This window comes from Ctenopharyngodon idella, chromosome 3 (genome assembly GCF_019924925.1).
Source record: "Ctenopharyngodon idella isolate HZGC_01 chromosome 3, HZGC01, whole genome shotgun sequence".
In the NCBI taxonomy this organism is placed as follows: domain Eukaryota; kingdom Metazoa; phylum Chordata; class Actinopteri; order Cypriniformes; family Xenocyprididae; genus Ctenopharyngodon; species Ctenopharyngodon idella.
In genome coordinates, this window is record NC_067222.1 from 55,139,431 (window position 1) to 55,162,265 (window position 22,835).

Here is a 22,835-nt window from a genome sequence, read left to right on the forward strand (position 1 = left end):
TGGAGAAAGGACATAGAAAGAAGATATAAAATTCTAGGTAGAGTAATCATTTTAATTAAATTTATTCTTCCTAATAAAGAAACAGGAAGAGTAGACCAGCGTGTCAAGTCATTCTTAACCTGTGCTATCAATGGTTTAATATTTGATGAATATAGTAATGAAAGCTTTGGTAGGATACATATGCCCAGGTATGTTAGACCTTGGGGTGCCCAACTAAAAGGGTCTATATAAAGAGTATGTTTACTATGTGATCCAATTGGCATGATTTCCAATTTATGAAAATTAACTTTATAGCCAGAAACAGACCCAAATTGTTCAACACATTTAATAATTTCTGGCAAAGAAATTTCGGGCTCTCTAATAATAAGAATAACATCATCTGCATAAAGCATTATTTTTCTCTGTTTTTTCCCCAAATGTACACCATGAATTTTTTCATTCTGCTGAACATATATTGCTAAGGGCTCTATTGCGATTGCAAACAATAGAGGTGAGAGTGGGCAACCTTGACGTGTTCCACGCTGAAGATCAAATGAAGTAGAAACCACGTCATTACTTATTATAGAGGCTTTAGGATTGGTGTACAACAAGCTAATCCACTTCGAAAATTTATTTCCAAAGCCAAATTTTTTCATGACCTCAAATAGGTAGCCCCACTCCACCCTATCAAATGCTTTCTCTGCATCAATTGATACTAGGAGGCCTGAGTCTGAAGTCTTTTCAAGATAGTTCATAATATGAAATAAACATTGAGTATTATAATAGGACTGATGACCTTTAATGAAGCCTGTCTGATCAGCATTAATTATACTAGGAATAACCTGTTCTAATCGTTTTGCTAAGATTTTAGCCAATATTTTTATATCAACAGTTAATAAGCTTATAGGCCGATATGATCCACATTGTTCAGGGTCTTTACCCTTTTTTAAAATAAGTGAAATTAATGCTGTATTCATAACATCAGAAACAGAAGATTCCTCAAATGCTTTAGTTAGGGTATTCAAGATATAACCATTAAGCTTATCCTGCAATATCTGAAAAAATTCAACTGGATAACCGTCAGGGCCTGGTGATTTGCCCAGCTGTAAAGAGGAAATAGCAGACTTAACTTCTAGCAAAGAGAGAGGGGCTTCTAATAAGTCATGTTGTCTGGTGGTTATACTCGGGATTGTTAAATTTTCAAAAAATAAAAATTTAAATGTAAATTATCTTCAGAAGAATACAATGTAAGATAGAACTGTCTAAAAATATTATTAATTTCTTTATTATCAATACACCTTCTCCCCTCTATATCTCTCACGCCCAAAATAAACTTTTTGCCAGGTCTATTCTTTATAAGTTTTGCCAACAGGCTATTTGGTTTATTTCCCATCTCAAACAAATGTTGTCTGGCAAAAAGAACATCTTTCTCAGCCTGTGACGTCATTAAATCAATTAATAATGTCTTAGAGTACTTTATTTGAGTCAGCATATCTTCTGATTTCAATATATGATACTGCCTTTGTAAATCGGATATTTGCTTTTCTAATTCAAATTGTTTGGCTATTTTATCCTTGTTCTTTTTGCTTACAAAGGAAATTATGCCTCTAATATATGCCATGTATGCATCCCATAACACCCTAGGATCCGTCTCTTCTAAATCATTAGTAAGAAAATAACAGTCTGTTTGCTCTCTCAGATATTCAACAAACCGCTCATCCATCAAATAATAAGGATTTAATTTCCAAAATCGAGGGGATAGTTTTGAGCTATCAGAGAAGCATATAGAGATAGTGACCGGGGCGTGGTCAGAGATAGTAATAGGACCAATATTAGCTTGGTTGACCAAATGAGCCATATGACATAAAATATATATATAGTCAATACGGGAGGCGGTTTGATGAGGATGTGAAAAGAAAGTAAACTCCTTAGAAGATGGGTTATGAAACCTCCATATACCAAGAAGATTCTGTTCATAACAAGCATTGGATATTAGACTAGAAGCTTGTGGGGCAAAAGTAACAGAAGGAGATTTGTCCATAAAAAGATTAAGAAAACAATTAAAATCACCACCCTCTTCAAAATGTTCAAAATGTTCTTTCTTTTGATTACATTATTTACCCCTTTAAGATTCCAGGTACGTACCTTCATATATAGACTATTTCGCATATTCTTAGAGACTTTCTAGTACCTTGTTACAGATGTTACAAGGATCAACACCCCCCTTTAAAATAAAATAAATCACAAAAAATATCCTCCACATGTAATTCATCCATAAGAAAAACATAAAGTTATTTCCATAGTGCTGTAAGAACTGACATCCTGCATGAGAAACAAGGCATAAACACGTAAACAAAAAAAGAAAACAAAAAAAAACAAAAAAAGTAAATAAAATATAAAGAGCTTTTGGAAGCCTCTCAATATCACAGAAAACACCATAAAAATAACATTAATCAGGTACCATTGGAGAGGCAAACCAAACTCTGAAAAAGTCATAATAGTGACTGGTACAAAGTAGCGCAAAAGCAAAACTCCTCGTCTAATAGACTTAGCAAAGTACTGATCTCCAAAACATCTCAACCTAAGTATAAACCGTAAGAATATAGGCCTATTGAAAATTAAAGAAAAAAATCTGAGTACATTTTATGCGTATAAGTTGTAACTCTGCCCAAAAAACACTCAAACAAAAAAAGAGTCCAATAAGCAACACAAATATGATTTCTAACTCACACAGCTGGTTCAGTGGTCCGTTGGTCTCTGACTGAGTTAAGGAAAGTCTCTGCATCCTTCACCGTGTACAGGTACAACACCTTCCCTGTAGGTGAATTAAGCACCTTAATAGTAGCAGGGTAAATGAACGCATATTTAATGCCGGCGTCACGAAATCGCTTTCGGATCTCTGCCGTTTCAGCTCTCCTTTTTTGTACCCCCACAGAAAAGTCCTGGAAAAAGTAAACTCTTTTCCCACCAATGTTGATATCTTTCTTTCTCCTTGCCGCTTCCATGATGCCCATCTTATCCCTATAATTGTGAAGTCTCACCAAGACCGCTCTTGGATTAGCATCAGCATGACTCGGAGGGCCAGTGCGGTGAGCGCGGTCAAGCTAGATTCGATTATCTTTAATCGGCATACCAAGGATATCTGGGATCCAGGACTCAAAGAACTTAATAGGGTCAAACCCTTCTATACCTTCTTTCAGGCCTACGATTCGTACATTCTGCTGGCGACTTCTATTCTCTAAGTCCTCCAGGCGTTCAGTCGCTTTTTTCTAATGTTTTTTCAAGATCTGAAACTCGAGTAACCATTGATGTACTCTGGTCTTCAAGATCAGAAATGCGCTGCTCAGCGTTGCCTACTCTACTAAGTAGAGTGTAGATTTTTGCAGACATATCTACAATTGGAGTATTGTCTTAATCGTGTTAATATCGGAATATTGTTGTCCATGTAAACATACTCAATGACATATTTTTACCAAGCTTGACACACACTATATTGCCAAAAGTATTGGGACACCCCTCCAAATCATTGAATTCAGGGGTTCCAATCACTTCCATGGCCACAGGTGTATAAAATCAAGCACCTAGGCATGCCGACTGCTTCTACAAACATTTGTGAAAGAATGGCTCGCTCTCAGGAGCTCAGTGAATTCAAGCATGGTACCCTGATAGGTTGCCACCTGTGCAATAAGTCCATTCGTGAAGTTTCCTCACTACTAAATGAAGAGTTTGGTTCCAAAACACAATGACTCCATTTTGATTAATTTGAGTAAAAAGGAGTTTTCTTTATCAAGAAAGTGGCAAGGTGAAAACCACCATTTTCTGTTTCAAACTTTCACATAGCATCTTTGTGTTATGAAAACACTAAAAATTCAAATCTACATTTTGAAAGGTTTATTATAAAAACTGATTATTTTTTTCCCAAAATGCAATAAATCCATGACACGTTTTTTTTTTTTTTCAAGATGCCATTAATCAATCAATATAAAAGTTATTTTTCAAATTGAAAATTCACAACAAAGTAAGTTGATTCACATAAATGACAGCATCTGAACTTTATCAATACTAATCTTATATACAGGCATTTTACTAAAAATACATTCAGTCGTCGCTCCCAAAATGAATTCAACGAGTCATATTGTTAATGTTATAAATTCATTATTTGTCATTACAGATTAAAGAGTATCTGGCGCCACAGAAGTTTGATTCTGTCGTGGAACAAGCAACAGCCGGCATTGTTGTTCCTCCCGACTCGAGTGCCTCATCTTCTTAATCTCCTCATGTATATGATTACATTTCGATGTCTTGCGTTTCTTCCCCACCGCAGAAACCACCACAGGTTCATCAATGCCGTCAAAAGTATTCATTTTTCTGTTTTTGTTGATCACAAAGTACAAAGCAGATAAGGAAAACTAGGATGCCACACCTCATAAGCATTAATTTTTTTTTTTTAAAGTTGCCAGCCACCACCAGCATTTTATGATTTTCACAAAACTTTAATGAAGATTTTGTATGAATAGCTGAACATGAAATATGTCAAGAAAAATAATACAGCCTCTGCTTTTAATAAAAGAATCAAAACAAAACAAACATTTTATTCTACCTTTATGCAATCTTTTTAATAACACTTTAATGTGATTATGTTTCATTATTATTATTATTATTTTTATTTTATTTTATTTTTTAAAAAAAGCAACATTTTCATCAAAAAGCTGAGAAAATCAAGCTTTTTTTTATTTTTTATTTTTTTTTTATAAAGACCATGTCTGGTTCAGATTCATAGATCACATCCATCAACCCCCCCAAAGCTTGCATTTTCTACTTTTGATAGCTTACATATTATCTTACACCTCTTCATGTGCTCAATATTTCATTCAGTAACATTAAAAAGCTTTGATTTTAGTGTTAATGATTGATGATTGTGTTAGTTTGCATGTAATTGATTTAAGCTTTTATCGCTTGTTTCTGCTACTTCGTCTGTGTTTTGATATGGAGGTTTTATACTGTTTCAGATGAGCACCCCTACCGTATACCAGTGAAAACAGACTGCTGGAAAATTCTGTCAATAACGGGAAAGCATGATGTCATAAATGACAGAAAATCTCAAAATGTGTCTTAAAATAAGAAATTAAGGGTGTACTTGCACTAAGCGATCGAAAACTGGCCGAGCACTTTTGACCCCCTAAGTCTGATTCGTTTGACGTGTGTGATTGCTCAGTACTGTTCTCTGGACTGCTTGAAGAGGCACAGTTGGATTAGGATTAGGCTCTGTACAGATGTAGTGAGATTGCTAACCCTGCCAGAGTACAGAATGGTTACTACTTATGTGTGTGTGCTATGTCTGACATAATTACAACAACAAATATCTTCTAAAACTAATAGAACAGTACACTTTTCAATGAATTAATTAAACTATATTTAGGTTTATAACGGGTCCAGTTCTCACCTTATTGATGAACAGGAACAGTAGTTTACGATTAAAGCTGCAAATTCCTCCATCAATGTCAACAATCTTTTAACAAGCTCATGATCTTAACCAGATGTGAAAAATACAGAAGAGATACAGAATGTACAGTGGTGGGTCCCTTTGGACCGGGTTTGAAAACCACTGGAGTATTGAGTATGTTTAGATGGGATGGCCAACTCGGGTCCTGGAGGGACACTATTCTGCAGAGTTTAGCTCCATCCCTGATGAAACACACATGCAAAATTTAAGACAACCTCAAAATTTAACCCCGAGTCTCTGCAAGACGGTGGTCCTCCAGGACCAAAGCTGCCCATCCCTGATCCATAGGGTAGGGTATAGACCAGGGGTGTCCAACCCTGCTCCTGGAGAGCTACCGTCCTGCAGACTACAGTTTCAACCCTGCTCCAACACTCCTGTCTGTAATTATCAAGCAACCCTGAACACCCTGGTTATCTGGTTCAGGTGTGCTTGATTGGGGTTGGAGCTGAAATCTGTAGGATTATAGTTCTCCAGGAGCAGGTTTGGACACCCCTGGTATAGATCATACATGTTGTTGGTTTTAATGCTTTAAATGTCTAAATTGTTTTATGTCTGTTTTTGCCCTAGACCTAATGACACTGAAAGAGGTGAGTCATGAACTTAATGAAAGGGAAGAAGAGAAAAAACATAATGATTTCATGACTGGGGAAAGAGCGACACAGGCTGAAAAGTCTTCCTCACGAAAAAGAGCTCAAAAGACAGGAACTAAAAGTTATTTCACCTGCCAACAGTGTGGAAAGAGTTTTAAACAACATAGATACCTTAAAGTCCACTTGAGAGTTCACACTAGAGAGAGCCCCATCACTTGCCAACAGTGTGGAAAGAGTTTCACACGTGAAGACTACCTTAAAGTCCACATGAGGATTCATACGGGAGAAAAGCCTTACACCTGCCAACAGTGTGGAAAAAGTTTCAGTCAAAAAGCATACCTTATAGTCCACATGAGAATTCACACTTTAGAGAAACCTTTCACCTGCCAACAATGTGGACAGAGTTTCAGTCAAAGAGGACACCTTAAAGACCATATGAGAATTCACACTGGAGAGAAACCTTTCACCTGCCAACAATGTGGACAGAGTTTCAGTCAAAAAGGAAGGCTTAAAGTCCACATGAGAATTCACACTGGAGAAAAGCCTTACACCTGCCAACAATGTGGAAAGAGTTTCAGTAGAAGAGGAAGTCTTACAGCCCACATGACAATTCACACTGGAGAGAGCCCATTCGCCTGCCAACAGTGTGGAAAGAGTTACAAAGAAAAAGGAAAACTTGGAATCCACATGAGAATTCACACTGGAGAAAAGCCTTACACCTGCCAACAGTGTGGAAAGAGTTTCAGTAGAAGAGGAAGTCTTACAGCCCACATGACAATTCACACTGGAGAGAGCCCATTCGCCTGCCAACAGTGTGGAAAGAGTTACAAAGAAAAAGGAAAACTTGAAATCCACATGAGAATTCACACTGGAGAAAAGCCTTACACCTGTCAAGAGTGTGGAAAGAGTTTCAATCTAAAAGGAACTCTTACAGCCCACATGAGAACTCACACTGGAGAGACCCCATTCGCCTGCCAACAGTGTGGAAAGAGTTTCAGTCGAAAAGATAAACTTGAAACCCACATGAGAATTCACACTGGAGAAAAGCCTTACACCTGCCAACAGTGTGGAAAGAGTTTCACTGTAAAAGGAAACCTTATAGCCCACATGAGAACTCACACTGGAGAAAAGCCTTACATCTGCACTCTGTGTGGGAATGGCTTCGCACGGGAACTAAGCCTTAGGGAACACATGAATATTCACACCGGAGAGAAGCCTTTTACATGTGATCAGTGTAGAAAGAGTTTCAGACATAATATGACCCTTTATAACCACATGAAAATTCATACTGAAGAGAAGCCATTCATTTGTGATAAGTGTGGTAAGAGTTTCAGATTTAAAGGTAACCTTAAGAGCCACACGAGGATTCACTCGAAAGAGAACTCTTAGAAGTCGTCACTGTGGAAATAGCAGAGGTGTAAAGAGTACCTAAAAACAATACTTGAATTAAAGTTCAGATACCTTATCTGCCTCATCTCCTAAATCAAACACCTTTAATTCACAACTACCTGCTAATGTACTTGCATTCGTGTAAAGTAGCCTTGTTGACAAGTTTGGGTGGGTAAAGGCAAACATACAAGATATAATACCTTCAATGCCATCTTTATAGCAGGAACTGCTGCAGAAAATGTAGTGAAGTAAAGTATATTTACTTGTTCCAAAATGTTGTCAAGTAGAGAGTAAAAGTTTCTAATATCTTTGATACAAAGTAGCCAAGAAGATTTACTCAAATACTTGACACTACTGGGAAATAGTTTCACAGACAGGAAAACTATGAGAATCGTGTAATAACTCACCAGAGAGTTCCCATGTCTTCAGTGTGAGAAGAGCATCCCATATCAAAAAGACCTGTGCCTCGTAAGAATAGTCTTAAGCTTTGACTTAAGTGTCAAAAAATTCTTAGTAAAAAGTAGGACTTTTCTAAGAGTAAGAGACTTTTACAAAGAAGCTAAAAACAAATATCAGTAAAGTCTAAGACTAATTTTTAAGTGCTGATTGAGGTGGTACTTTAGTGTGGTGAACTAAGGACTAAAAATGATATCAACTGTAACGACAGATAAATCAGACACAATTATTTGTCATATTTAACAAATAATCTTTAAAAGGACCAACTTGGGCAAGGGCCTTAGTAACCATGGATACCAACTGATAAGGTGGTTTATTGCCCTCCCAGCCATCTGGAAAAGCAGAGGCTTTAGGAAAAACCCATAGCCCTTAAAACCTATATCAGGTTTGGGGTTTCTGAGTTTGTATTTTGAAGATTTAAATGCTTGTGTATATGATATGTTGATACCTATGCAACATATTAGAATGACAAGAATCTTTAATAGTTTGTTCTTCAATAACCCAGCCAAACACAATAACCCAGCCAAACACAATAACCCAGCCAATAACAATAACCCAGCCAAATACAATAACCTAATAACCCAGCCAAATACATAGGCAAACACCCTGCGACAGACACATTGAGCCATAAAAAATCCACAGAGGAATTTCCCACTTAGAAATTCTACCTTTCTCATTGGTCAAGTCAACCCTAAGAGGTGCGAATTCTCCCAGACCTTAAAAGACCCCACCCAGTTCGTTCCCTCTCTCTTGCTCCTGACTGATTCTCTGTAGCTCCTGGCCGCTAGGTGGCCTCGACCTGCCCCAGCCATGTGCTCACCTAGAAGAGAGAGAGAACTCTTCCCCAAGACAGAAGAAATCCATTGTATCTTCAGCACCATCGGACCAAACTCTTAAAGACTCTCTGTGGTGAAAATCAAATTTTTAATGTTAACTAATGTTTATATGTCTATGTGGTGTTTTTAATATGCTTTAAGACAAAACATGTGCAAATTCAAGAATCAGCACCATTGCTGAGTATTTACTGTTTAAAACTGCAGTGAAAAAAAGAAAGTCTCAAGCCCGCGGTTTGAAATCAAAGGAAAGCATATTTACATTGCCTGAATCGTTCCTTGCTCTCTATACAGTGCACTACTTGCCATTCACCATGTAGAAACTAGTAAATATGTGAAGAAATTACCAATTTCAGCTGCAGCTTTAGCATCTGTAAGGGGCCGTTTTTTTTTTTTTTTTTTGCCCTCATAGTTTACTGACAAGGTTTGTACTGTAAATGTGATTGACTGTTAAAGGTGGGATATTTTTTCCTATTGAAAGAGTGATCTGACATAACAGTTCACTTTCAGCAGTTATTTTATCTATGGTTCGTAACATTTCTTACAGATTTCTGCTCGTTGTAAATCAGATACAGATAAATTAGCACATTACCAGTACATAATGAGAGCGATTGCGTGTGTGAATTAGTCATACCGTATCTTTATTAATTGTGAAGCTGTGGGTTGTAAATAGTTCCTTCAAAAGCAGAAAAATATATGCTATAATAAGTTTTAAGGTACTTGCGTGATAAATCACAGGACAACGCTGACAACTAGTTTCTGCGATCCTCTCTGTGCGCGAGATCTTCACGTTTTGTGCAGCTACTGTTTGTATGAGTGTTCGTGCCACAATGCAGCTGCGTGAGCACGGTAGCTCGATATAATAATACACATCCGATCGTCTAAATCGCTTGAATGTCCAAACTGGCAAACCTACAACTGACAAAGTTTAGTGAAAACGCAAGGCTCACCACTCGCGCGCCGTCTCTGTGTTGACTCTAGGTGTTGCCTGGATGGGGCGGAGTTACGTAGCTACGCACGCGGTAGTATGTTTTTATGTACGAAGTATTAACAGGATTAAAAAACGAAATGACCGACATGGGAAAAGACGCCGTATCAAGTTAAAAGAATTTCAACTTTTAAAAGAGCATAATTTCTGATGAGCAGATTTCTCACGCCGTTGTTTCAGTGTCCCTCTGCACATGGATGACGGGCACAGTGAGTGTGTGCGATGTCTGGGCAAGTCCCACACAGAAGCCACGCTCACTGAAATGACCTGCTCTTATTGCGAGAGCACGAGTGTAGCCTCCTTGTTGCTCGCGGATAGCATTCTTTTCAGAACGCGACTCTGTCCCTCACGCCCTCCCATTTTTCTTCCTCCCAGGAGACCTCTCAAACCCATCCTCGACCTCAGATATTTGAATCAGGCCCTGATAAAGCGCTCATTCAAGATGATTACTTTGAACAAATCTTCTTGCAAATTTGCCCAGGAGATTGGTTCTTTTCTCTAGGCTATCTCTGGTTCGCTACACTTTTACGAAGTGTATGGATGCGGTTCTCTCCCCTCTCCCCTCAGATGGGAGTATGCATACTCTACTAACTCTACAACTGGTTTGTTATGGCCCAGTCAGAGGTGGAGCTAGTGTCACACAGAACCCTTCTCCTCAACCACTTAGAGTGCTTGGGGCTCAGGGTCAATTTTCCCAAGAGCTCATTATCTCCCAGCCAACGGGTCTCCTTCCTGGGTATAATTCTCGACTCAACCTGCATGAAGGCTGTAATCTAGCCAGAGCAATCCCTTTCAGAGGATGCTAGGTCTCATGAGCTGAGCATCACCAGCCCTGCAGTTGTGTCTGCTTCATATGCGCCCACTGCAGTTCTGACTGAAACCTCGAGTCCCGGCCCAAGCCTGGCAGCTGAGAGCAGCACACATTCAGGGCGTATTGAACACAGGGGTGGACATGCTGTCCCGGAGCAACCTTCCCACAGAGGAATGGTCGCTTCACCCCCTTATAGTCCAGGGAATTGGGGATGTCTTTGGAAGGGCAGATGTCGACCTCTTCGCCTCACAAGACAACTATCGTTGCCCAACTTATTTTTCAAAGACCAGGGGTGTGCTGGCCCATGTTTTTTTTTTTTTTTTTTTACTTCTTGTTAGCAGCTTTTTCAGCGTCGGGCCAAACCATTATCTTTGCTTTCCCATTCCATTCTGTGCTATTCGTTTTCCACTGTGGGGCTGATAACGGTGCTCTTCAGTCGTTGCCTTAGTAACACAAGATTTTACACACGATATGCTATGTAAATAGTGACCTCGTTATGTAGGATGATCAGTTATTTCTTTTAATTGTATGATCAATTTGTGTTCATGTTGCTCAAATATCATGTTTAGCAAGCTACGGAGAAACTGGCAGCCAGACGACAGACAAGTGACTGTTTCTGATTGATGACGTCACTACTCGCATTCTAGCAGTAGCCTACGGTTCGGCACGGTTGGCTAATTCCGATGACTACGGTGTCTTCAAGTCACCGATTTTTCGGGATGCACTATACTATGAGCACCTGTTGCAAGCACTTCTCAGTGCGCTGCTCGAAAGTTCTGTTGCCCCCCCTTAGTAGCACGGTGTGATTATATTGTTCCGTAGCGTCTTACCTTAGTAAGAAAAATGACGCAGTACGAGTGTAGTATCGAAAGGTAAAGTACTCGGTTACTAATGTAACCTTTGTTCCTTTAGATATGGAACGAGTACTGCATACTTTGCCGCGCTACTCGCGAGGCACCTAATGCCATTGCTTCAGTCAGAATAAAATCTGCTTAAATAGCCCGATTCCCCGCCCATTTTGGCGGGCTCGCTCACCATTGGCTTGGTTTGATTACTTTAACTTCAGGAACCAATGGCCATGCAGTTTCACTGCGTGATTGAAAAAGGCTTCAGTAATCAGAGAAAAAAAGAGTTTTCCCCCCGTAGCATCTTGTTTTAGAAAGACAAATGACGCAGTTCTCGTTCCGTATCTAAGGGAACTGAGGTTACATTAGTAACCGTGTACTTTCATTATGTAGTTACTATGGCTTTACTACAAAAACCATAGTTAAACTATGGTTACTGTAGTAAAACCATAGTTTTACTATAAAAATCATGGTTACTACAAAAAACATGGTTGAGTTTCATAAGGGTGAGCGTTTGAAAGGATACTGATTGTTAGAAGGCAGCTGTCTGACTCTGAGATGAACGGCGTGTGTAACATTAGCAACACGTTATTAGCTGTTTGATAACGTAGTCAAGCAAAAGGCTAATCATATTAATTCATATTAATTAATGACAGAACCGTCGCAAGGGCTGTGCCAAGTGTGCGAGCGCATAGGGGCTCACACTAAAGTAAAGTGACAGCTGACGTGAAGTAAAGCCAATAAAGATCATGTTTTTGTCCTTCGAAATATTTTAATACTATAAAACATAGCTAAAACAATATTGCTCTGAGTGTGTGACCGTGATTCATGTGCATATTCAGTGTGTCCTCGCACACCAAGTTCTGAGAGCTATTCAGTCCATTATAAATTCGAGAGCAGTCCAAATGTTTTGCAGAGGCGTTTTACCAATTCATAATTTAAAACACAATTTAAGCGTCAGAACATATGAGCAGTTCAGTTGCAGAGCTGTTAAACTGAATATACGAAGCGAAGCAAGCTTTTTTCTTAAATATCCACAACACAAACAACAAATTGCTCGTATCCAATAAAATAAGTTTTTTTATTGTTAAAACCGCCTCCTGTGAGGCTCATGTGAGAGTGCGCGCACACACACACACACACACACACACCTCATTTACATTTAGTTCATCCTCTCTAATCTACATGTAGCCTGTACTGGTGATTATACTGGATTTAATACAGATCACTGCTTTGATATCTTAAATATGAGATGATTCTGTATTATGACGACAACCCTACTTTGTGCTGCTCTTTATTTCGAATGGTTTTGTGATCATTGTCTCTTCTGATCTAATTTCACTACTGCAGTGTACTTATTAGAAAATCAAACTCTCAGTTCATATATATTATATTGCTGTAGTTATTTAGCAGCAGTGGTTGATGAAGATGAGTGTCATTAGTGTGTTTTTGTATTATTGGTGTTTTATCCACATCATGTTGTGAGAAATAACAGTATTGTCTTTAATTAAAGAAGTTTTATAGGATTTTCTCACATATCCTGACTCCAATAATCAGTTTCTAACAGCAAACACTCAGAATAAAGTGAGATGATCTGCTAATGATCTGAATGTCTTGTTGAATGAGTGTTGATAGTCTGAGGATCATCAATATTAACAGAGCTGCTGAAAACACTCTTTATTTCATGTCAATAGTTCCTGTTTTCACCTCATTTATTATGCTGATGTCTTCAGATCTGCTGTAAATTGACACTTAAAGCTCATTTCATTGCTGTCAACAGACTGAGGGGATTTGTGGACCTCAAATATGAACAATTATTTTTGTCTTTATGCTTTTAACTGTTTTTCTTACAGTTCTTTACTAGATATCTCAATATTTTAATGGAGAAACTGAATAAAGTTCTGAATTAGCATCAGTTGCTTTACGATAGACCGATATAAATTCTTAATGCTCTAATGCAGTTTATGGGTGAAATACAAAAAGTGGTTAATATAGCACAAAAAATAATTAATTAAAAAAGAAAGAAAGAAGAAAACAACTTTTCAGGCATATTTAGAAGGAGAATCACTTGATGACAAATTCAAACACTGTGAAGGATCACACTGCAGCCCAAAATACTCTTTAATTGTCATTTTAAATCTTTATACTTTACACCACTTTCCTTCAAACCACTAGCTTTCACCAGTTTGTCAGCAAGAAGTTTTTAATCATTTAAAATATAATGAAATTTAGTATGATCTCTTATTCTTATATATATTTTTTAAATACAGGTCAAAATAACTGCTTCCTTTTTGCATTAAATGTATCCGTTACACTAAATGATGATGGGACATTAAAACATTTTGTTTTCACAAAAGTAATTTGAAACATTAAAACAGACACATTTCACCTGATGGGTTTTCTATGTAAAATCACTTTTGTACATTTCATTTGATGCAGACACTACAGTTTGATCTCTGGACTTTAACCCTATAAAAACAAACACAGTAACTGATTTATTTTTGATTTGGGCAGATCAGCTCCTCCAACCAATCTGCAGTTCAGTCAACAAAGCCCCGCCCACTGCAATTACTTAATGAAGCTCCTCATATAGCAGTCACATCACCAGTGAAGCTCCTCCCACAGCAGTTCATCAATAAATGCTGGAATATTCCCATCAGAAGAGCACTGAAGCATCAGGAAGAGCTGAAAACTGCAGAGAACATGAGTGATCCAGAACCCTGCAGAATGAAACACACTGAAGATACTGAAGAACAAAGAGGTTGGTGTTTATTCTTCATTCCTTCATGATGCTGAACAACATTCATGTTAGAAAGATTTAAGCACTTCTGCACATTTAGAGAAACAGTAGAACTATGAAATGATACATACACAAATGATACATGCTCGGTTTGATAAACCGTCATATTGATTGTCAACATCAGATCAAACTAAATATGCATTTTACATTTATTTCATATCTGGTTCACAATTTGCAGGAGTGTTACCAGAATTTGTTTTCAATACAGTTTTCAACACTGTTATTTTTAGGAATAAACAGTAACACCAAAATGTATAAAGTAAATGAACTTTCCAGAATGGCTGACAGGGTTGTGAGTGTAACTTGAGCAAAATCTCTTCTTACAGTAACTTTGGTAACAGGGTTGATGAATGCAGTTATTCATTTGTGTAAAAACTGAGACAATGGATTGAGATTATTTTCAGAAGATGTCACTTCCTGGGCATTTTTGAAAGGAGGAAAATCATGTCAGAAGTAACAGGGTTGAGTGAATCATGTAGGACACTGATAATAACACATTTAAAGATGCAGTCAGTCTAGACTTTGAGCATGTGAACTTTCTACAGAGACGGCAACGGTCGAGATATGACGTGATATATTTTTTTAAAACCTAAATAACAAATAATAATCACTCCAAAATTTGAAAATATACAATCTACTCCACTTTACTGCAAACTTCACTTGATCTTGTGTTTCTGGTGTCACACATTCACATGTGTATGAATGGAAGTCAGTGGAAGGAAAAGTCTACTGTGAACGGCCCTTAATAATTACACAGTTTTAGGAAAATAAATTAAATACTACAGAAATATGCTCTAATGTTTCAAATTAAAATAAATTGTGTAAGGCTTGATTTTCCTGCTAAAACAAAAGCTGAGATAAAACACCCTGCAATAAAACACCCCCAGGAGAGAAGATATTTTCTCCTTGTTTATCTGTGCAAAATAAAGTGTTATACTTGATTCATTCTGGACTGTGCACTCTTTAAATTATTTTGATATACTGAAAATTAAATGAATATTTTTTTCTCTCATTTCAGACCTGATGGAAGAAAGCGAGGAGAGTGAAGAACTAAAGACATTTCTAAAGAAAAGAGCCAAGAAATCTTTCACCTGCACTCAGTGTGGAAAGAGTTTCTCAACCAAACAACATCTTAAGGATCACATGAGAGTTCATACAGGAGAGAAGCCGTTCACATGTGATCAGTGTGGGAAGAGCTACAGTCAATCATCAAGCCTTAAAGAACACATGAGGATCCACACCGGAGTGAGACCGTTCACATGTCACCAATGTGACAAAACATTTCTTGGGGAATCAACCTTAAAGAAACACCTGAGAGTTCATACAAATGAGAAGCCATATTCATGTTCTGTGTGTGGAAAGAGTTTTTCACAGCTGCATTATTTACATAAACATGAGAAAATACACACTGGTGTGAGAGAGTACATGTGCTTTGAGTGTGAGAAGACTTTTACTATAGCAAACCATTTAAAACAGCACCAGAGAACTCACACTGGAGAAAAACCTTACAAGTGTTCACACTGTGACAAGAGATTCAGTCAGTCATCATCTCTGAAAACACATGAGATGATCCACACTGGAGAAAAACCTTACAAGTGTTCACAGTGTGACAAGAGATTCAGTCTGTCATCAAATCTGAAAACACATGAGAGGATTCACACTGGAGAAAAACCTTACAATTGTTCACAGTGTGACAAGAGATTCAGTCAGTCATCACATCTGAAAACACATGAGAGGATCCACACTGGAGAAAAACCTTACAAGTGTTCACAGTGTGACAAGAGATTCAATCAGTCATCATATCTGAAAACACACAAGGAGATCCACAGCAGAGAGAAGCGGCACACGTGTGATCGGTGTGGAAAGAGTTTCTCTTTTAAAAATCAGCTGAAGATACACATGAAGATCCATGCAGTGGAGAAACCACATCACCACAGTCTGCAATCATGATAAGTAGTTCATCTTTATGTGCTGAGCAACAATCCCTCTTCTGTGTAAGGTAGACAAATCTCTCCTCTCCACCTATAGTTGGCGCTGTTGCTCTGTGGCTGCTGTTGAATTATCCAGGTTGTGAATGAGGAGAGACCTTCTCAATATGTGCTCTTGTCTGTACTTGTTTGAAACGTCATCAGTCGCTGTCCAAGTACTGTTCCAATTGAAAGTTCACATCTAGCCAAGTACAGTTCAAATCCCCGGATGTGTTCTTGATCCGCCATTTTATCGAGGATGCATTGAGAGGTGACTTGTGCGGACTTGAGACAGCCAGGTATCCCAGAATGCATCTTGCACTAACCAGCAAGTGTCAGTAGCAGAGGAGAAAACCCATGTAACACACTACTGTTATTATGTCATGATATGTAGTTTTAAGAGTTTTCAGGCATGTAGGAATGTACTGGTTTAAAGCTCAAATTTGTGGTTTATTGATAAAAGTAGCACCTATTTGGAGTTGTGAGATCCAGATGATCACTGGGCGCTCATGTACCATGCTGAGAGCATCCTTACCTCGGCTAGTCCTTCTGACGTTTGCCGCTGGCTCTGATGTCTCTGTAGTGCTTAAACATAATACAATTCATCTTTTGTAAATCTAACGGGTGATCTTTGGTCTCATAAATCTATAATTTGTTGAACTAAAAGTGAAATCTCATAACTTATAGTTATAGTTTACTGTTGTAGCCTATTAGAGCGCTGACTTTGTATGTTTGACTGAATCATTTGCTTTATTTTTCATTGTAGCTTCTTATACCTTTTGCTTATACTTATATAATGGGTATTTGGCTATTGTTGGCCATTAAAACTGACATTTAACAAAAAGAGTCAGGGGTGTGTTTTATATTTGCAGACTATATGCACATATTGACACATATGTTTGATATTTTTAAAATGAGGAAGAACTGTGTTTTATAGTTTGTTTGGTAATAACTATACATGCAGTGAAGACTGTAACACTCTGCCTAAATAAGGCAGGCTACACAAATAAAGTTTTTTCTTTTCCCTCCTAAAACTGTTTGAATGAGTGCAGATACAACAAATAACCACAAAACAAAGAATAAATTCCAACCTAGAGTGTATTATACAAGATGAAACAGAAAAGCAATATATAAAAAATGTATATGTGTGTGTGCAAGATTGTCCTTTTAAGTCGTTTTGAGTTCGGGAGCGCGTTGAACAGCACTGTCCTGTGACGAAGTCCAAGGCAAAATAATCCCACCAGGTTATATATTTTCACAAGAATAGAAAACAGTCACAGACAAAAACAGGGAGTGAGAATGGCACAATCGAGTTTAATTATCCAAAAAGAGCATGTCGAGTGTTGCTCCAGAATGCCAGTAAGTTCACTTCTTTTATGGGAAATGTCATGATCCTGATTACATCACAGGGATTCCCTGGCGGGTTGTGGCGGAACTATCGCGAGACAAAAAAAAGGAACACAAACACTTGACGGGGCAACAGAAAGACAGGTGAACGTCTCGGTTACAAAGGTAACCCTCGTTCCCTGAAGGAGGGAATGGAGACGTACGTCGGACAGACCGACGAATAGGAATCTCGCTAGAGAGGCCAATCTACTTCGAGTGTAACTACAACGAGCCAATGCACATTGGCATGCAATCATATGCATCAGCTGCTCGCCTCGCAGCGCGGGTATATAATGAGCAGCAGGTGCGTTGCATCTTCAGGTTTTCGCTGAGGAGCCGAACCGGATAGGCGGCAGCATCAGCGGGGTACAGCGACTGTGGCGACGGGACGTACGTCTCCGTTCCCTCCTTCAGGGAACGAGGGTTACCTTTGTAACCGAGACGTTCCCATTCAGTCGGTCACGTTCGACGTACGTCGGACAGACCGACGAATAGGAATCCCTACCAAAGCGCCACAGGAGCTGCCCCCTTCCAGCGCTCTGTTGTAAGCCACCTGAACCCCCTTGCCTACGGACGGTGGGACAGGGCTAACACAGAGAGTGTCGATCACTGCTGTTCCCCAAAACCCATTTAGTGAGACTATTGGATAACGCTGGGAAAGCGCACCCTTCTGCTGGGAAAGGAACGCTGCGGAAGCCACATCCTTCCCCGAAGGAGTTATGTGGAGAAGTACATATGGACTAACCCGTAGGCTGTACTACGTATGGAAGAACTGGGGACTCCAACTCGATGAGAGGCGGGTTCTCCCAGAGGGAAAGACACAGGCTTCGTATAGGAGCAACCGTGGAACTAGACATATGGGATCCCAGTAGGGTCACACATATGGTACCCAGCCTAAACCCGGTTCTCAAGGATACAACGGAGTATAGGCCTAGCGCCAGACGCTCCGCCACGTCGGCTGCCGAAGGGAGATCGGAGGACTCAACAGGGTCTGCCTTGTAGGGACTCTCTGGAGAAAAAGCGCATGTAAGCGCAGCAAGCCGACACTAAGCCGGGGCCTCTCCGTGCCTCTGACCTGAGGTGAGAACACGGGAGGAGACCGGCTCGACACGAAGGCTATAGAATCTAGCGAACGTGTTAGGTGTCACCCAGCCCACAGCTCTACAGATGTCTGTTAGCGAGGCGCCACGAGCCAGCGCCCAGGAAGATGCGACGCCTCTCGTGGAGTGCGCATGCAACCTGAGTGGGTAAGCCAGGGCGATGGCATCCACTATCCAGTGGGCCATTCTCTGCTTGGAGACAGCCTTTCCCTTCTGCTGGCCTCCGTAACAGACAAAGAGCTGGTCTGAGGTCCTGAAGCTTTGAGTTCTGTCTATGTACAGTCGCAAAGCGCGAACTGGACAGAGCAAAGCCAGGGCTGGGTCTGCCTCCTCCGGGGGCAGCGCTTGCAGGCTCACTACTTGGTCCCAGAAGGGAGTGGTAGGAACCTTGGGCACATAGCCAGGCCAGGGTCTCAGTACCACGTGGCCGTCACCCGGCCCGAACTCTAGGCACGATTCGTAGACCGAAAAAGACTGCAGGTCCCCTACCCTCTTGATGGAGGCCATTGCAACCAGCAGCAAAGTCTTCATAGACAGAATCTTTAAGTCTGCTGATTGCAAGGGCTCAAAGGGAGCAATCTGAAGTGCTCTCAGCACCAGAGCAAGGTCCCAAGAGGGTATGGAGGGAGGACGAGGAGGATTCAATCGCCTCGCCCCGCTAAGGAACCTGGCGACCAGGTCGTGCTGACCAACAGACTTGCCATCTATGTGGTCATGATATGCGGAGATAGCAGCAGTATGGACTTTGAGGGTGGTATCTTCGGGGGTCCTCTCGACGAGAAGAACACCACTCGACGAACAGGTTCCACTTCAAGGCGTAAGCCCGTCTTGTAGACGGTGCACGTGCCGAAGTTATGGTGTTAAGTACCTCGGGGGGTAAGTCACCTAGAACCTCCGCGTCCCGTCCAGGGACCAGACATGGAGTTTCCAGAGGTCTGGACGCGGGTGCCAGAGAGTGCCCCGTCTCTGAGAAAGAAGGTCCTTCCTCAGAGGAATGGGCCAGGGAGGGGCTGTCGCGAGGAGTGAGAGTTCTGGGAACCAGGTCCGGTTGGACCAATAGGGCGCAACTAGCAGGACCTGCTCCTCGTCCTCCCTGACTTTGCACAGGGTCTGTGCAAGTAGGCTCACTGGGGGAAAACACATATTTGCGAATGCCCCGGGGCCAGCTGTGTGCCAGTGCATCTGTTCCGAGTGTTCCCTCGGACAGGGAGTAAAACTGGCAATGGGAGGTTTCTGGTGAGGCAAACAGGTCTACCTGAGCCTCTCCGAACTCTCTCCAAATCAGCTGGACCACCTGGGGGTGGAGTCGCCACTCTCTTGGCAGCGCAGCTCGTGATAGCTCGTCGGCCACACGGTCGAGCACACCGGGAACATGAATGGCACGAAGCGACCTCAGATGCTTCTGACTCCAAAGGAGGAGATGGCGGGCAAGTTGCGACATGCGACGGGAGCGTAGACCACCTTGACGGTTGATGTACGCAATGGTCGCAGTGTTGTCCGTACGGACCAGTACATGCTTGCCCCGTAGTGGCCCTTTGAGGCGGCACAGAGCAAGGCGTACTGTTAGCAACTCGAGGCAGTTGATGTGCCAATGCAGATGGGGGCCCGTCCACACCCCTGACACTGCATGCCCATTGTACGTGGCACCCCAGCCTGTGGCAGAGGCATCTGCGAATACCACAGCATGCCGGGACACCTGCTCTAGGGTCACTCCAGCCTGAAGAAACAAGGGGTCCGACCACGGGCTGAAGGCTTGGCGGCACTCCTGAGTGATTGAAGCCCGGAACGTGCCGCGTTGCCACGCCCATCTCGGGACCCGGCCGTGGAGCCCCACCCATCTCTGGGTCACCCGTCTCAGGGGTGATTTTTCACTAACCACTTAAACAGTAGCAGAGACGGGAGGCGTCATCTTCCTGCAGCGGACACAGTAGAGCAGACTGGGCCGGAGTTTTTTTTTTTCTGCAGGGGACAACACCCTTGGCAACGAGCAGACTGAGGGCCCACGAGGAACTCAATGGTTTGTCGGGGGAGGCTCCCCAGTCTGCCACTAACTGAGGAGAACTGCTGGGCTCAGTCCCCAACAGTGTCACCGAAAAGGCCACCTTGTGAGATGGGAGTGTCGAGAAAGCGTTTAGCTTGACGACCTCTTGCACCTCAGCAAAGTAAGCCAGGGGGGCGCTTCTGGACCACTGAGGTGGACATCGTCTGGCCGAAGGCCTGCACTGTGACTTTGATCACAGTTAGTCAACAAGCGCAGCTCAACCCCGGCTCAGAACTACCTTCATGCATAAAGAGTGCCTTGGCCTCACATGCAGGGTGGGTGTGGTCTGTGAACAGCCACCCCACCCATAAGGGTAGTGAGAGAGTAAAAACTTATGCAGATTTTGGCACTTTTGGCATTCCATATTTATGGCACCAATATAGCTCTATACTGCCAAGTTTTTCCATGCACATCCGGAACACCTGGGAAAGCATGGCTGTAAACTCTGAATCTGAGTCAGCATAAGCACACACCATTACAGTGGGCAGCGTCACCCTCATTTCCAGAGCATAACAGCCCTCTCTCCGATGCTGCAATCGACATCTGACCCTCAGCTGGAGCCCTGAATGAAATGCTAGGTTCCCCTATGAAAAGGACCAGCAATCCAATCCAGAAGCTGCACAGCATGTAATGCACTAGAGAGGGAGGGGCCCTAGGGGGTTGGTTCCCCAAAGAAACCCCTCAACCTCAAGTCACCCAAGCCATTTCACCAAAGTAGACCTCTTCTGGTGCACCAGAGAGGGCGCTACATTGGAGATTAGGCAAGGAGACGATGTGATCATGTTCTCATACGAAAACATGAACCACCCACGAACATCGTTTCAGCACGCGCCCAGACATGTGAAACAGTGATCGTGGCCATCAGTGAGGACAGGAAACAACCGCATCCAGAAACACACAAATAGAATGTCATCTTTAAAAAGACGCAAGCTCTACTTGTGTAAGCTCTTTTAGGGACTTTACTCTTTTAGAGTGCTGAAGCACGCAGGGGAACGGCCGCCGCAACACAGACAGGGATTGTGTGTAGCCTGTCGTGTGCTCTTTCTCTCTTTGAAGGCGCTCATTCTTACCAGCCGTAAAAATGCCTTTCAGCGCTCGAAGCGCACCGTACCGGCCGTGAGAACAGCCTTCTGACGCTGTCAAAACAGCTATTTGCTCTATAATGGCAAACGAAACAAAAAACAGAAAATAAAGAGAGGACTTCGACCCCGCTGCAGTGCTGTTCGCCCGCACTCGAAAAAAAGAGAAGTTCAACCAAAAAGCTTGACTCGTCTTCTAGCAGACACTTGCTTGCAGAGAGCAGGAACAAACACCGTTTGGCTCCGAAAGCGAAAAGCTGAAGATGCAACAGCACCTGCTGCTCGTTATATACCCGCTCTGCGAGGCGAGCAGCTGATGCATATGATTGCATGCCAATGTGCATTGGCTCGTTGTAGTTACACTCGAAGTAGATTGGCCTCTCTAGCGAGATTCCTATTCGTCGGTCTGTGCGACGTACGTCGAACGTGACCGACTGAATGGGAACACAATTATACACAGACAGTTGACATATATACACAATTTAGAAAGCAGCCTTATAAACCCCAGGCGATGACGTCAAAGTAGAGTGTCCGTAATAAAGCTTCAGATTAACCATGTTAAATACATCAGTTTTATGTGGGTTGCCTCAGCACACAGTGTAATTTATTGGCCCTGTTTTGCTTTTTACTTCAGCTGGTACTCCCACTTGGGCATTAGCTTGGTAAAAAATTTATTAGAGGAACTGGAAAGAGCTTGGACACACAAGTCATAGTGACTCCTTAAAATAGTTTGTAACAGTTCGTAAATGCATTCATAAGTGCAGGAAGATTTAGAAGAACTAGAGAGTTTTAAAATGCCCTCTCTGAGCAGTGGCAGCTAATAGCGCCAGCATTCACCCGGAAGTCATGGATTTCTCCTGTGTTGAATGAAGAAACGATGACAAACTTGCATGGTTAGTTTGACTCTTGTAGTAGGGAAGAGTTCTTTCTCTCTTCTAGGTAAGCATATGGGGTGCTGGTTGAGGCCTGGCCGTGGAGCACCCAGCAGATGTGGAGTGTTGGCCGGAGGAGGCAAGAGAGAGGGAGGGGGAGCTGTGTGTCACTCTTTAAAGTCTGGGAGAAGCTACA

General features: G+C 41.5%; 2 protein-coding genes and 1 long non-coding RNA gene across 4 annotated transcripts in view; all 3 read left to right on the forward strand.

Moving 5' to 3' along the window:
- The window catches only part of LOC127508802 (gastrula zinc finger protein XlCGF57.1-like), a 119,073-nt gene extending 106,078 nt beyond the window's left edge, over positions 1 to 12,995 (forward strand). For both annotated transcript variants that reach the window (XM_051887178.1, XM_051887179.1), the window contains exon 3: positions 6,050 to 12,995. In XM_051887178.1, the coding sequence (XP_051743138.1) occupies positions 6,050 to 7,461 (1,412 nt within the window). In that variant the 3' untranslated portion in view covers positions 7,462 to 12,995. The remainder of the gene's footprint in view (positions 1 to 6,049) is intronic.
- LOC127509013 (uncharacterized) overlaps positions 1 to 22,835 on the forward strand; it is a 199,719-nt gene that overhangs the window by 54,453 nt on the left and 122,431 nt on the right. The window lies entirely within an intron of this gene.
- On the forward strand, positions 8,722 to 17,077 carry LOC127508868 (gastrula zinc finger protein XlCGF7.1-like). The gene is made up of 3 exons (XM_051887336.1): positions 8,722 to 8,826; positions 13,909 to 14,155; positions 15,213 to 17,077. The coding sequence occupies exons 2-3, from the start codon at positions 14,098 to 14,100 to the stop codon at positions 16,142 to 16,144; spliced, it is 990 nt and encodes a 329-aa protein (XP_051743296.1). The 5' UTR covers positions 8,722 to 8,826; positions 13,909 to 14,097; the 3' UTR covers positions 16,145 to 17,077.